Source organism: Oncorhynchus gorbuscha, linkage group LG25, assembly GCF_021184085.1.
Source record: "Oncorhynchus gorbuscha isolate QuinsamMale2020 ecotype Even-year linkage group LG25, OgorEven_v1.0, whole genome shotgun sequence".
Taxonomy (NCBI): Eukaryota; Metazoa; Chordata; class Actinopteri; order Salmoniformes; family Salmonidae; genus Oncorhynchus; species Oncorhynchus gorbuscha.
The window spans coordinates 13,537,344-13,551,612 of NC_060197.1; the positions used below are offsets into that span (position 1 = coordinate 13,537,344).

The 14,269-nt window shown below is 46.8% G+C and overlaps 1 protein-coding gene across 1 annotated transcript; it reads right to left on the reverse strand.

The window, feature by feature from the left end:
• Positions 1-3,563: 3,563 nt before the first annotated feature.
• On the reverse strand, positions 3,564-13,385 carry LOC124014601 (prosaposin receptor GPR37-like). Its single transcript, XM_046329784.1, has 2 exons — positions 11,417-13,385; positions 3,564-6,051 (listed from the first exon to the last, which is right to left on the reverse strand). Exons 1-2 carry the CDS (start codon positions 12,527-12,529, stop codon positions 5,236-5,238), a joined length of 1,929 nt encoding a protein of 642 aa, XP_046185740.1. The 5' UTR covers positions 12,530-13,385; the 3' UTR covers positions 3,564-5,235.
• Between the last annotated feature and the right edge of the window lie 884 nt (positions 13,386-14,269).

Here is a 14,269-nt window from a genome sequence, read left to right on the forward strand (position 1 = left end):
GACCAAGAGCAGCTGCTCACCGATGTGACAGCTCCAACGCAGTTACGCCTCCAAAACATCATCTAAGTGTGTGCTTGATCTGATTGAATCTCGGCCCTATTCTCCTTTTCTCTATCTCTGATCTCTAGTGTGGCAGCACCCTCATCTCTTCCACCCAAATGCACACATAAGACTGTACGGTTCAGGTTCCTGTGTACATTGCCCATGATACGTATTTCAGATTGATTGTATACATACAGGGTTAGAAAAGCCCCTCAAAACCCCAATTGTGGATCAATAGAGTATGCACAGAGCAGCATGCCGTAGCATCTCCCTCTCTCCCTCTCTCTCTCTCTCTCTCTCTCTCTCTCTCTCTCTCTCTCTTGATTCCCAGTTATCAACCTAGCACTCTTGTCTAAAAACTAAATTTATTTGCCACTTTTCCATCTCTTCTCTAGTGCATGTGTATGCTGTTCTGTACAATTGACTGCTGGTTCATTTGCCTGGGTTGAATTAGGCACCGTTCCCACTGTGCTACTGGCTGGACACATTTGAATGTGTTTGACTGGACAGATCAAAACTCACCCATTAAAATGCCTGAGGTTAGCATGCTGCAGAGAGAGAGAGAGAGAGAGTGTGAGAGAGAGAGAGAGAGAGAGAGAGAGAGAGAGAGAGAGAGAGAGAGAGAGGGGGGGGGGGTAGAGAGGGAGAGAGAGATGGAGGTTAGAGGGAGAGTGAATACACACAGAAATACAGAATATTCCTCTACGCCTCAAGGAGTATATACATTTCCTTGCAAGTGTGAGAAACACGGCCATCAAAAGGAAAATCAGGCTCCTCCAAGTACAACTCTGATTTTGTCCAATATATCTGCATCCAGAGAACTCATGGAAGACAGTAATGACTGTTGACAGCGGGCAGAATAAAGTGAGATTAGCAGCAGGAAACACAGTGTGTCAGTGGAGAGTGGGTTGACAGTGATGTGAAGAGAAAGGGACAAGTGACTAGCTTTAGTTTGCAAAAAGAAATTTAAGAAGCAATGGCTAGCTAGCGTTAGTACTGGGCTGCACTGATGTCAGTAGAAAGGGTAAGCTAGCGTTAGCGCTGGGCTACAGTGATATGAGGAGAAAGGGGCTTAGTGAATAGCTTTAGCCTAGCATTAGCGCTGGGCTGCAGTGATGTGAGAAGGGGCTAGTTAGCGTTAGCTTTTTGCCGCAGTGATGCCGCAAGAAAGGGTCTTGTAAGCACTTGGCTGCAGAGATTTGAAAAGAGAGGGGCTAGCATTAGCATAGCACTGGCCATGGCTAACGCTGATGTGGCGTGAAATCGTGTCAGGGCTAACGGGTAACTGTTATGATGTCACCCAGCCCAAAATTTACTCATTAGAATTATTAGAGTTTTATAAGCATGGCTGCTGATAATTTAATACAGCCAGGTAGCTCAATAGATGTAGCCTACCAGTTTCCCGGACTCCGATTAAGCCTATTCCTGGCCTGAAAAGCATGAAACTCAATGGAAATCTTAAATTTAATTTCAGGCTTAATCTGGGTGTGGGAAACTGGTCCTGAGATTGAATGATAATGACAACAGCGAAATGAATAAGGAGTATTCTTCATCCTGCTCCATCAGAGACAGACAGACAAAGGCTCAGACAGACAGACAGACAGACAGACAGACAGACAGACAGACAGACAGACAGACAGACAGACAGACAGACAGACAGACAGACAGACAGACAGACAGACAGACAGACAGACAGACAGACAGACAGACAGACAGACAGACAGACAGACAGACAGACAGACAGACAGACAGAGGTGCAGATGGAGCTGTACACAAGGCTGTAGCCACTGAGGCTCTGATTGAGTGTGACTGAGCCACTGTGATGTCCTATTGTTTTTAGGAAAATTACCAGCATGAATGGCACAGATGCCTGTCATCCTATCTGGGACGCGCTGACGACAGCAGCCCACGATGCAGTTTGATCTCAGATGGGAAGAGAAGGAAAATATTTAGACGATAGCCCCAATTTAGCCAGCAGCATACCACCCTGCATACCACTGCTGGCTTGCTTCTGAAGCTATGCAGTGTTGGTCCTGGTCAGTCCCTGGATGGGAGACCAGATGCTGCTGGAAGTGGTGTTGGAGGGCCAGTAGGAGGCACTCTTTCTTCTGGTCTAAAAAAATGACCCTGGCCAGTGATTGGGGACACTGCCCTGTGTAGGGTGCTGTCTTTTGGATGGGATGTTAAACGGGTGTCCTGACTCTCTGCGGTCATTAAAGATCCCATGGCACTTATTGTAGGGGTGTTAACCCCGGTGTCCTGGCTAAATTCCCAATCTGGCCATCAAACCATCACGGTCACCTCATAATCCCCAGTTTACAATTGGCTCATTCATCCCCCTTCTCTCCCCTGTAACTATTCCCCAGGTCGTTGCTGCAAATGAGAATGTGTTCTCAGTCAACATACCTGGTAAAATAACGGATAAATAAAAATTGTGCACAGATCTGCAATCTTAATCAGAATGTAAATTGTGCTTTTTGATTCAGAATCTGAGAGGTGAATGACATAGATGTCGCAGTCCTGCATAAAATGGCACGAATCAATGCCAATCCTGTTGACCGTCTGTTGGAAATGAGTCGAATGTCACCCCTAATGACCATGTCTTGATAGAACGTCAGAAGACATTGATTGTCAGTAGTAATTAGAATACGTGTGTCTTGTCAGTATAATGTTAGTATGGTCCGTTCCTGCCTGTCTTTCCGAGCTGTTCTCTTACACAGACAGAAATAGCTGATCTCTCTCTCTCTCTCTCTCTCTCTCACTGTGACACATCAAATAGAGGAGCGGATGTGCGGTGGTGTGAGAAAGAAAATACCACCTCCTCAGAGCAGTGGGAGTGCAGCAGTATATACAGCAGAGTCACCCAGGTGCGGAAACAGAGCTGGCTCTGCTTAGTCTTCTTATGGCAGATAATTCTGTTATGGGGATAATAACCACAACATTCATCTCCCTTATCGCCGCTAACACAGACTCGCGTACACATGCCAGACGCTTCTTTGCTATCGTCACCGTTGTATAACACTGTAACGAGGTTTATAAAGGGAATCATATGCGGTGATACATGCTGTTGATGTATGCTCTGCTCTGTCTGTGTCATCTAATAGCTGATGAATACGGAAGCGTCTGTGGTGTCGCGTAGCTGATGAATACGGAAGCGTCTGTGGTGTCGCGTAGCTGATGAATACGGAAGCGTCTGTGGTGTCGCGTAGCTGATGAATACGGAAGCGTCTGTGGTGTCGCGTAGCTGATGAATACGGAAGCGTCTGTGGTGTCGCGTAGCTGATGAATACGGAAGCGTCTGTGGTGTCGCGTAGCTGATGAATACGGAAGCGTCTGTGGTGTCGCGTAGCTGATGAATACGGAAGCGTCTGTGGTGTCGCGTAGACATGGTGCGTTTGTACCCTTGTGTATGGGGAAAACATTGTGAATTCGAATTCTAATCAAGAATGATATTTTCAGGTCAGCAACACAAAGAAAGTAATACACCACTCAAAAAAAATGTCTACACAGAGCTGCAGTTCTACAGTCAAGAGCAAGTTATTTTTTTTAATCAAAGGGACCGTTTTTGTTGGCTATAGAAAAGCTATTTTAGAAACCAGAAACTAGACTGAAGACCGTGTGCGCTTACATCTTCTGGTATCAAATACAGACAGAGTGAACAAGATACTCACAAAGTTCAAGAAAACGGTTTACAAGAATCACTGACTTCATCAACAGTTTGAATCACAACACTGTGCACTTGGCTATTTACGACAAGTTACTGTCAGAAAAGACACAGAGACAGAGGGGCCCTGACTCTGACACTAACAGGAGGGAACGACAGAGTATGAAAGCAAGGAAAGGTGTTTGGCAGTGCAGAGTTGTATGCAGAAATCAACCACGACGATTACAGTAATATTAATGTGCATTAAAAGAAAAACAATCACAATATGCTCGTAATATCCTCATATTCCTCCTCCATATCCTTCCTTCTTTCCTTGTCTATATATCTTTCCTTCACTAGATGTGATAGAGTATGTAGTATACAGTATGTACAGTCCAGTGTGCGAGTAAGGCGTGTGTGTGAACTGAATCGCGAGTGCAGAGTTTGAGTGAGGGGTGACGTGAGTATGTCCGCTCCAGCCCAGTCCACTCCAGTCAAGTATTCAGAGTCCACTCCGCTCCACTCCAGCCCAGCCAACCCCTAGTCCACTCCACTGAGTCCCTTTCAGCTCAGCACAGTCCAGTATAGTCTGGTGTCGAGTGTCTGGCTTTGTCCGTTCATGTCTGGTCCCAGCTCAGACCACTGGGTTTGTGTACTGGGTTGGAGCACAGTATGTGTATTGGGAGTTGTAGTGCAGTTGTCTCGGCAGTATGGCTGTTCAGATGTTACTTGCTCCCTGCGGATGTAAAGTGTGTAGTCCTGACACTTTTTTCCCTGCTAGTGTGTAGTTATATACAGTAGTTGTGTAATAGTATACTGTACAATAGTTGTGTAGCACCCAGTTTGTCAGTCGTGTAGCCAATTGTGTAGTAGCCTACTATAGTTTTGTACAGGTATGTAATCTAAGTGTACAGGTATGTAATCTAAGCAGTTGGATCCTGCTTGTGAAATGTTGTATCGTACTATAGTTGTAAAGGTTTGCAGCCTTAGCAGTTTGACTCTGCAGGTGTGAAGTTGCACAGTTCTGTGTGCTGGTATGTTTGTATTGTCCTGCAGCTGTGTAGCTGTGTCGTCATTAAAGTTCCAATTCAGCTGTTTTTATCTCAATATCAAATCATTTCTGGGTAACAAGTAAGTAACTTACTGTGATTGTTTTCAATTAAAATGGTCAGAAAAGAAACAAAAACAGCCTCTTCGCAAATAACAATTTCTTAAGCAAGAATTTTGCCAAAACTGTCTGGGAATGGTCTGAGTGGGGAGGGGAAAACGGAAAACTAGCTGTTTTTGGCAGAGACGTTTGTAACTATCTTTCTTATTGGTCTAACTAATTTATTGCCCAGTGATGTCACCAGGCAGGCCAAAAACTCCTTCCCACCAAAACTGGCTGAATTTCAGGCAGTCTTTTCAAAAGGCTCTGGTACTAAAGGGGCATTATCATCATTTTCACAGTATTATACCAACCTCATAGTGTGGAAATATACACAATATAAAACATAGGAAAAATCATGTTTTTGACTACACTGGACCTTTAACAGTAGTCAACAGTGGTTTTAACAGTTGGACCCTGCGGGAGTGTAGTTGCTGAGCTCTCTGCGTATGGTGCTGAAGGGCGACAGCTCCAGCTCTGTGGTACACTCATGCTCATTATCATCACTAGCCGTGCCTGAGGAGTGGGCATGGTTACAGCAGCAGCAACAACAACAGTCCAGGAAGGCTCTGCCTAGCGGACGACATAATAACAGGAGCAAAACAGGTGTCACTGCCGCCCGGCAGAACAACAACAGCTGTGACAGGAGGTGTAGGACCGCCATGGTCCGCTCCGGCACGCCCGCCGCCATGTATGCCGACACGATGTTACAGATGTTCTCCGGGACCACGCAGGCGCCGTAGACGATGGCGAGCGCCACGACGGTGCAGTTCATCTGGCTTTCGAGGCGTATCTGCTTCTTGTTGCCGCGGACGGAGGCCTGCTCGGCGCGGCGGATCTTGCGGGCGGTGACGAGGGAACAGCCGATGGTGAAGAGCGTAGGGAGGCAGAAGTAACAGCCGAAGCACCACCAGAGCCGCGCGCCCTCGTAGGTTAGGCCCAGGACGTAGAGCGTATCTGGGAGCGATGTCGAGATGCGCACCACGCAGCGCTCCGTAGGGGGGTCGTCTGGGAGGGCGGGGTCCTCGGTGACCAGCTGGCGGATCAGGAGCTCAGGGAGAGCCAATAGGAGAGCTCCGATCCAGATGACGGCGAGCTTGGCTGTAGTGGAGGTGCAGTTCTCGATCATCTCGTAATACATCTGGACATTTGTGGCTGCGCGGAAACGGTCAATGCACAGAGCGCACAGGGTGAACGTGGTCACACCTAGAGATGCCACCTGGGGACAAATACAGGGAGAAATGGTTAATGGTTTATCACAAAGACAAATGGTTTATCAGAATGTTGAATCATCTGACAGTATACACTAAATAGACCGTTTTAAATTTGACTTTCACAAAGATGACAAACCCCTCTTAGAAATCTGACAGAGGAGTCTTTCTTTGAATTGAAAGAATGCATCAAACTGAAAAAAGGTGCCAAATTCTAAGCCTCTCAAAGCTTAGAAAACACATCATTCAGAACCAAGTCTCTGCTCTGCTTCGACTTGAGTCTGAAAGACTGAGGCACAGCAAGGAACCTGGAACATGTTCCTCTCCAGCTGGAATCACTTTGACTGCAGTTACTACAGGGAAAACTAACTGTAGCCAGACCCAGACCCAGCTGCTATAGTCTGTACGGTCCTGCCCTGTGATTACTGCTGCTGCAGTTTACTACATAAACAGTAAAGCTGTGGAGGTTTCTCTCTCTCTCCCACTCCCTCTTTTCGTTACCTCACTCTTCTTCTCTCATCTCTCTCTCATGCACTCTCTGTCCTGTCTCTCTTGCTCTCTGTCCTCTCTCCTTCCCCACTCCCTCTCCCCTCTCCCTCTCCCCTCTCCTTCTCTCTATCTGTTAATTACTAGTGTTTCCCAGACGTCCCTGGGAGGCCACAGAGGCTACAGCCTTCTAAACAGTAACATCCTGCAGAGATCGAGATAGAGAGGAGAGCCACACATGAACTATGGATCTCTGCCAAAGCTGCTACTGTTCTGATGAAGTAGAGCCAAAGGAGAACAACACTGGGTCAGCCATTAGAGAGAAAGGAAAGTAAATACCTGCATGCTATTGTACAGCATGCTCCGGTAGACTTCAAAGAGGTGTGATAGTGTATAGGGTATTCCTAATCCTTTTATGAGACATTTTAATACCTTGCACCTGGTACATACTAATGTACACTTCAAAGGAGCATAACATGACCCCCTCCCCTGTTAAGTTGGTGAAACATTGATTTAACCAAAAACGTGTATACCTTGAAAACAAGATCCCTCTTCCATGGTGACTACTGGTGACCTTCAGCCTGTGCAGGTCGTACAGTGTGATTGGTTGCTTTAATTACACCTAGAGGGCTTCCTGCATCCTGGCCAACTGTGTTCCTTCGCATCTGTGTGGCAGGTATCTGCCTTCGAGCCCTACTCTGCTTTGTACACTCACACAGGTGCCAACATGGTGAATAGAGCCTGAACACTAGGCTGGAGCCAAGTCAAACTAAACACTCTCACATAGACAGGGGTGATTTCTTTGATCAGATCTCACAGAGCAGGAGAGAGAGGGCGGGAGGGACAGAATAGGACAAGCCCAGCTTTGTACAGATATGTAGATCAACGATATGGGCCAATGGCCATGGTGCTGGAGCTAGTGTGGAGCTAACGTTGCTTAACTGAAAGCTGTGTGTGTGTGTTTGTGTGCGTGTGAGTGTTTGTATGCGTGATTATTCCTTTCGCTAGCCTAATTATTCATACAACGGCCTGACATCTTTATAATGATTAACAGGCCAATTTGGCAAATACCCTCTCTGTGTAAATGACCCCTGTCACATCTGCCTTGTCTGTGGTCATGCTGACAGTCTGTACAGCACCATTGTGTCTTAGTTACTTGTATTGTGCAGCAGGTAATAGAGATATTTCCCCTGTTGCTGGTTTAATAATGGCCCACAAATTCCCTGATTAAGCTCCTCTGAGCAGTTGCCTTCAAAACCCATGTTATTAATTGGAGTTCAATGGCAACTGAGTGACTTGATGACCCGCAGCGGGCGGCCATGTTGGATCCTGAGCGGCTGTCGTGGTAATGACTCTTATCTATTGATAAATGGTGCAATGCTCACGAATGCACACACACATACACATGCAGACACAGAAACACACACACTGAGCAAATGAATAAGCTGAAGACAAAGGCTATTACAGTTCAGGTCTGTTACAGGCTGACTGCGTCCCTCCCTCCCTCCCTCCCTCCCTCTCTTGCTCCTTCCCCAGACCATAACTCCAACAGGAGAAGCCTAGTCCCCCGGCTGCCACTCTGCCACGGGGATCATCAGTCTCCTCTGTACAGTCAAGGAATGGATCATCACAGAGACAGGCTGGCAGACAGGGCTAGATCTGGACCTGAGCGTCATGAAGTCACTACTCTTTGGGACTCCATGACGTAGCCTCTGAACTGTAAAACTGATTCAATGTTCACTGTTTTAGCTCTGTGTGTGATACGGTTACCCTGGGTTACTATTGAGATGAAGCTCATGGTAAATGTCTATTTACAAGTGGACATTACAGTTCTATTCTATTCTACACTGGCTGTGCATACACATGGTTCACACAGTTATAAATTAGTCAATATTTAATTTCTGCTTCTATAATCATTTAGTTAATTTTTGTTAGATTCTCTCTGGGTTGTGTTGTTATGTATCTACGTGGTCTATCTCTCAGCAAAGTAAGCATCTACTCATCCTGTAGCTACAAATAGCCTGAATGGGATAATTATCACCCATCATCCATTATTTACAAATACTAATTATATACACTGAATCATTAACATAGCCGGTCAGACCGCATGAGTAATGAGTAATAGAGGGGCAGACAATGTGCTGTTGGGCGGAGTGGTGTGTGTGTATGTGTGTGTGTGTGTGTGTGTGTGTGTGTGTGTGTGTGTGTGTGTGTGTGTGTGTGTGTGTGTGTGTGTGTGTGTGTGTGTGTGTGTGTGTGTGTGTGTGTGTGTGTGTGTGTGTGTGTGTGTGTGTGTGTGTGTGTGTGTGTGTGTGTGTGTGTGTGTGTGTGTGTGTGTGTGTATATGTGTGTTGTAAGAAGTGTATCTGTGTATGTGGGAGTGTGTGGTGTGTATGTGGGAGTGTGTATGTGTGTGTGGTGTGTATGTGGGTGTGTGTGAGAGTCCTTCCCCTAATCACAGTGAGCACGTGCAGAGAGAGGATTGCCGTGGGTAACGATCAGTGGAGGGCAGGCCATCCCACCCATCTGGAATCTCAGCGCGCCCTGCTACCGTGTGTGTGTGTATGAGTTTCTGCGTGTGTAGGTGAGTGTGCATTTGTGTGTGTGAGAGAGAGAGAGAGAGAGAGAGAGAGAGAGAGAGAGAGAGAGAGAGAGAGAGAGAGAGAGAGAGAGAGAGAGAGAGAGAGAGAGAGAGAGAGAGAGAGAGAGACTAGGTGTGTGTGAGATTTAGTGTGTGTTTGAGATTCTGTGCATGTGTGTCCATAAGTGAGAGAGATTAAGCTTGTGTATGTGTGTGATTGAGTCTGTGCATGTGCGCGCCCACATACATGGGTGTCAGGGTGATGAATGTCTAGCTATTAACACCAATCCCAGCACAATACAGTCCTCCACCTCCGACCTCAATGGCTCCCAGTAGAACGTCTATACCCTGCAGCAGACTGGGATGAGTTTATCTCCCCGTAGACAGCAGCACCTCAGCCTCCCAGTCTCTCTCTGTCTGAGAACGGACAAAGCTGCTGGAGAGAACCCATCTATGCCTATCTGAGCCTCACTGTTCCCACTGAACTTAAAGAAGCAATATCTTCACTACTCACTACTGGCTGTGGCTGTTGATGTAGCCTACGCTGCAGATGTTAGCCAGGGACGTGATTCACATAACACCACCCGTGACGCACAAGGGCCTCTTCCACTTGGCTTCCCTCCTTCGAAGCTCTGCACATCACTGGAGACTTGACCACATACACTTACACATACACACCACATGACCAGGCCACAGAAGCTATGCACACCACAGAGAGATCCTCCCATCAGTGTCAGAGGGACTGTCAGAGGGACTGTCCATGTCTCAGTGGAATACTGTAGCAGCTCTCCTCCTCTCCTAGCTGTCTGTATCTAATGCATTATCATCACCATGTCCGCTGGGCTCATATCTACTGTCTGGGCTCTGGGGATTGGAATATGGGTTTCTGGACGTGTATGAGTGCGTGTTTGTGTGGTCATGTATGTGCGTGTGTCTTCGCCTGTGAGTCTGTCTGATTGCGTCTGCACACACATCCGTGTGTGGGTGTGTGCGCGTGGGTCATGAGCCAGTGGGCAACGCAGCCCGAGGCTTCCTCTCCTCCCAGTGGAGTGTTCTCTCCCACATCCTGCCTGCGGAGCGACATTACTCCCCACTTAACCCACATAGAGTCACAGTGGATCAGCTCAGCACTGCACAGGGCTGAGGACACACAGGGCTGAGGACACGCACGGACACACACATGCACACGCATGGCCGGGCGACACACATGCATGCACTGACGCATGCAGGGACTCATGGGCATGCATGCCTAAGATTCACAAACGTGCCTGCAGGCACTCACCCACACGCACGGACCCCAACCTCCACACACACACACACACACACACACACACACACACACACACACACACACACACACACACACACACACACACACACACACACACACACACACACACACACACACACACACACACACACACACACACACACACACACACACACACACACACACACACACACACAAGCCAGACGGTCTACTGACACCTTCTTCAAGCGCTCCTCACCCTACACCTAGTGCTCTACTTCGAACTCATGTTGCTCTGCAGCAGCAACCCAAAATCCTCCGTCAGTTTCACCGCTACACTGTACAATGAGATACGGAGTTGTGGGAATAAGAAACTGGTTTTAACCCAACGGCCTTACAAAGGAAAGGTATGACTGCACACACACACACACAGGTTGAACATTGCATCACACTGATACCCACCCAGGGTAAAGTGAGATGGCTATAAACTGGGTGTGGTGTTTTGTGATTTACTTAGGCCCCTTGTATGTGTAGGTGAGAAAGACAGAGATATCACACTGTAGTAGATAGGCACAGAGGTGTGAGAGAGCGAGAGAGATAGAGAGCGAGAGAGATAGAGAAAAGGAGAGACACAGTAGTGGGACAAAAAAAAGGGAGAGATAGAGGGAAGGATTAAGTGGGTGGGTGGAGGGAGGCCACTTCTCTCCAGCAGCCAGCAGGTGTGCGTAGCAGTGTCACACTGGGTGTCACAATGAGATGAGGTGACATCTGATCTTGGTGGGAACTCATCTTGTTTATTATTGTGCCGATGGAGGCTAATCCCGTGTTAGGGTGAAAGGGATTAGTGTCATGTTCACTGTGATAGGCTTTTCTATCACAAGTTGTTCTGAATATGACAATAGTGCATTATAAATACGTAATACACAATGCAATACCATTTGAAAATTGTGCCTTTGCCAAGAGAAGTGTTCAGATGCCCCAAGACGCATCTTCCACCAATAGGAGGAGAAGATCTGTAGTAGAATAGAATAAAATAGAATAGAACATAATAGAATACCTCCAGATATGGCACGATTTTACAGGTGAATTCTCCCAGTAGCCAGGACTTAGTCAATTCATGGAAAATGACGAGGGGCAGACAAAAGAAGACGACCACAAAATCCCAGATGGCCAGGTTAGCTATGAGAGAGTTGGAGATGCTCTTCATATAGTAGTTCTGACACACGATGCACAGTATGGCTATGTTCCCTGCTATCCCAGCGAGGAAAATGATGGCAGAAACGCCCGTGATAGCATAAGCGCCAAAGGTTTCACTTGTCACAGGGTAAAATGGGTTTTTGATTTCGCGTCCAAAATCTGCTGTGTTGGGAGGGGTCATTGGAGTGGCATCCCACGGGTTTTCCTCGCGGTAAGTAAACATCTCGCTTCTCCTGGTGAAGAGGTCGAGGGGTAGGTCGGTAGAGGTGAGAGCTAGGGGCTTGGGTATTGGCTCCCATGGAGAGAGAGGGGGGCCCAGCCCGTCCACTGCGCTCTGCGCCTGAGATAAAGCCATTGAGCTTTTGTTCAACACTTTTCTCCTCCTCTCCCTCTTAAACGCCTTCTTCTGCTCGTCTTTTGTGCCTCTCTTGCGTCTGTCGCTGTCCAGTTGTCCCCCGCGTTGCTGGCCCATTGCTGGAGGCTTAGTGGTATTGTATCCACCTGCCGTCCCCATGGCAACGGCCGCGCCAATCTCACTATTCAACTTTCTCCTCTTGTGGCGGCGCACCACGTCCCTGTGCGGGGTGACGGAGTAATCCCCCCGTGTCAGTGTTCTGTTGGAGTGCTGTCGTTTTAATCCTACATGTCTATGCTTTGTTTCATCCTGAATTACGCGCATCCTTCTCACAGAAGTAGAATGAAAACGTTCCATCCACGTTTGAAAAGTCTGTTTGGAGTAGGACGTACCTGTAACGTGCCCCCCGGAGCGAGTGCTGTCATAGGCTGTGTTTTGGGGACCCTCTCTGATGGCTGTGTGAGCGGTCCTGTGGGTTGTTGTAGCGTTAAGCCCATAATAACCCCCTGCTGTTTCTCTAGTCCGTATGTTTCCATTATTTCTGAGCGACAAGACATGTGCATTCCCCAACAACACACACAGCGTCCTCAGCATCAGAGTCCGCATGGTCCAGATCATAGCGCAGACAGATATATCCTCCTCAGAAAGCCATCCTTATCTCAGTGCAGAGAATAAACTCCCATTCAGTCTACACCCATAATAACAAAAAAATTACACTAAACTTAAACCCTCAATGTAGATCCCAAACATCTTATAGGGTTTGCAAACTTTTAGCTCATATCCAAATTCAGCGCACTGTGTTTGGTCTCCGCCGTGATGTTGTTCTGTGCAAGTCTGCCGCCACCTCCTCCTGTGAGATGTATTTTTGTCAAGTAGAAAGTGCCATGCCTTACCGAACGAGATATCCCTGCAAGGTCCCCATGGAACCACATGCCGCTAGCAAACTCATTTTTAAAGCGACAACATGGTCACATGCATCTCATCTCCATAAACAGTAGATCACCGGACTTTCCTTTTTGAGCCGAATAGGCTGCACTAGCTGTGGTTGGGTCTGACTGAGACTCACAGGCGCTGCTGCTGTGTCCTGCTGTGTGTTTGTTACACAGCTGCGAGCTGAGAGAGAAGAGAGGCGCGGTTCTGGCTGGCTCTCCCTGTCCGCTCCGTGGAGCACCGAGGTGAGCTGGGTGTCTCGGGAAGGAATGTGGAAGAAAATGGAATCCCCTGGCGGCTAACCCTGATCTGTCACTCCGCATCCATCAGATCCTGCCTCCAGACTACCGCCGCTGGTAGCCAACCACGCCCGATGACGCGCACGCGATAAATATATTATCATCATATTACACATGGCTTTATCGCCGTATACTGACCACTTTCTCCATGGTGTAATATAATATTTGGCGTTTAAACTATTCTGATGTCTATTTGCTCGATATCAGTTATTGTGCAAAACATCTGCAGTAGCCTAGTAGCCTACAGGCTATTTATACACATCTCAGCTAGCACATACAGTTCGACAATCATATGTTTCTTAGATCTTGGTGAAAGCATGGGGGTCCAATGGTTATTTTGCAAACAACCTTTTTGGGAATGGTGCAGGATAGTTGCTTGTCTTTGGAACATTCTCAGAACATTTAAGGAACTTGACAACAACAACAACAACAACAAAAAACGTCATTTTCTTGGTATTTCATTACGTTAACAGAATGTTTCCTAAAAGTTCAAACATGGTTACATTTCATTTCAATTCTGGTAATGTTCTAGGAACGTTCTCCAACTGGTTTGACATTGGGAATGTTCTCAAATTGTTCCAAGAACCTGAAGAAACAACGTTCTTCTGTGGACATTTCAGCACTTCAGCATAACATTTCATTCACATTTTGTAATGGTTCTATTTAAATTCATGTTCTCAAATTCTTCCCGAGATCTTTAAGAAAATGTTCCATAAAAAAAACACAAGAAAACTTTAGTAATATTTAGAGAACGTTCTAAGAATTTTATTTAAAAATATATACATTCTGTTCTCAGGATCAACAAAACTAACTATCTATTATATGTTAAGTGTATTCACGTGTTGTGGCCGAGCCCTCTAATTGGCCACGCCTGATCTTAATGTTCGTGATCGTAGTGTTTCCTTTGAAACGGGGTCTGTTTGAATAGACTAAAACGAGCAGCTTTGTATGCGTAAAAAAAACACATGGCATGCTAACTCCATTCTGGTGGCGCAGTGGATTAATTCCATGAATAGACAACAGCAGTTTATAGGTTCGCACAAATCTCACAGATGCTGTGTCACAATAATACAAAAGAAAAATGTGTTTGCATGATTAATGCATAAGGATATGAATGTCCATCTGTCTT

What these genes read in the sequence shown, in the direction of transcription:
- LOC124014601 (XM_046329784.1), bottom strand. Translation starts at nt 12,529, where the DNA reads ATGATCTGGACCATGCGGACTCTGATGCTGAGGACGCTGTGTGTGTTG. An exon ending in AAATCGTGCCATATCTGGAG is followed by an intron (nt 6,052 to 11,416) that starts GTATTCTATTAT and finishes ATTTGTCCCCAG; the next exon opens with GTGGCATCTCTAGGTGTGAC.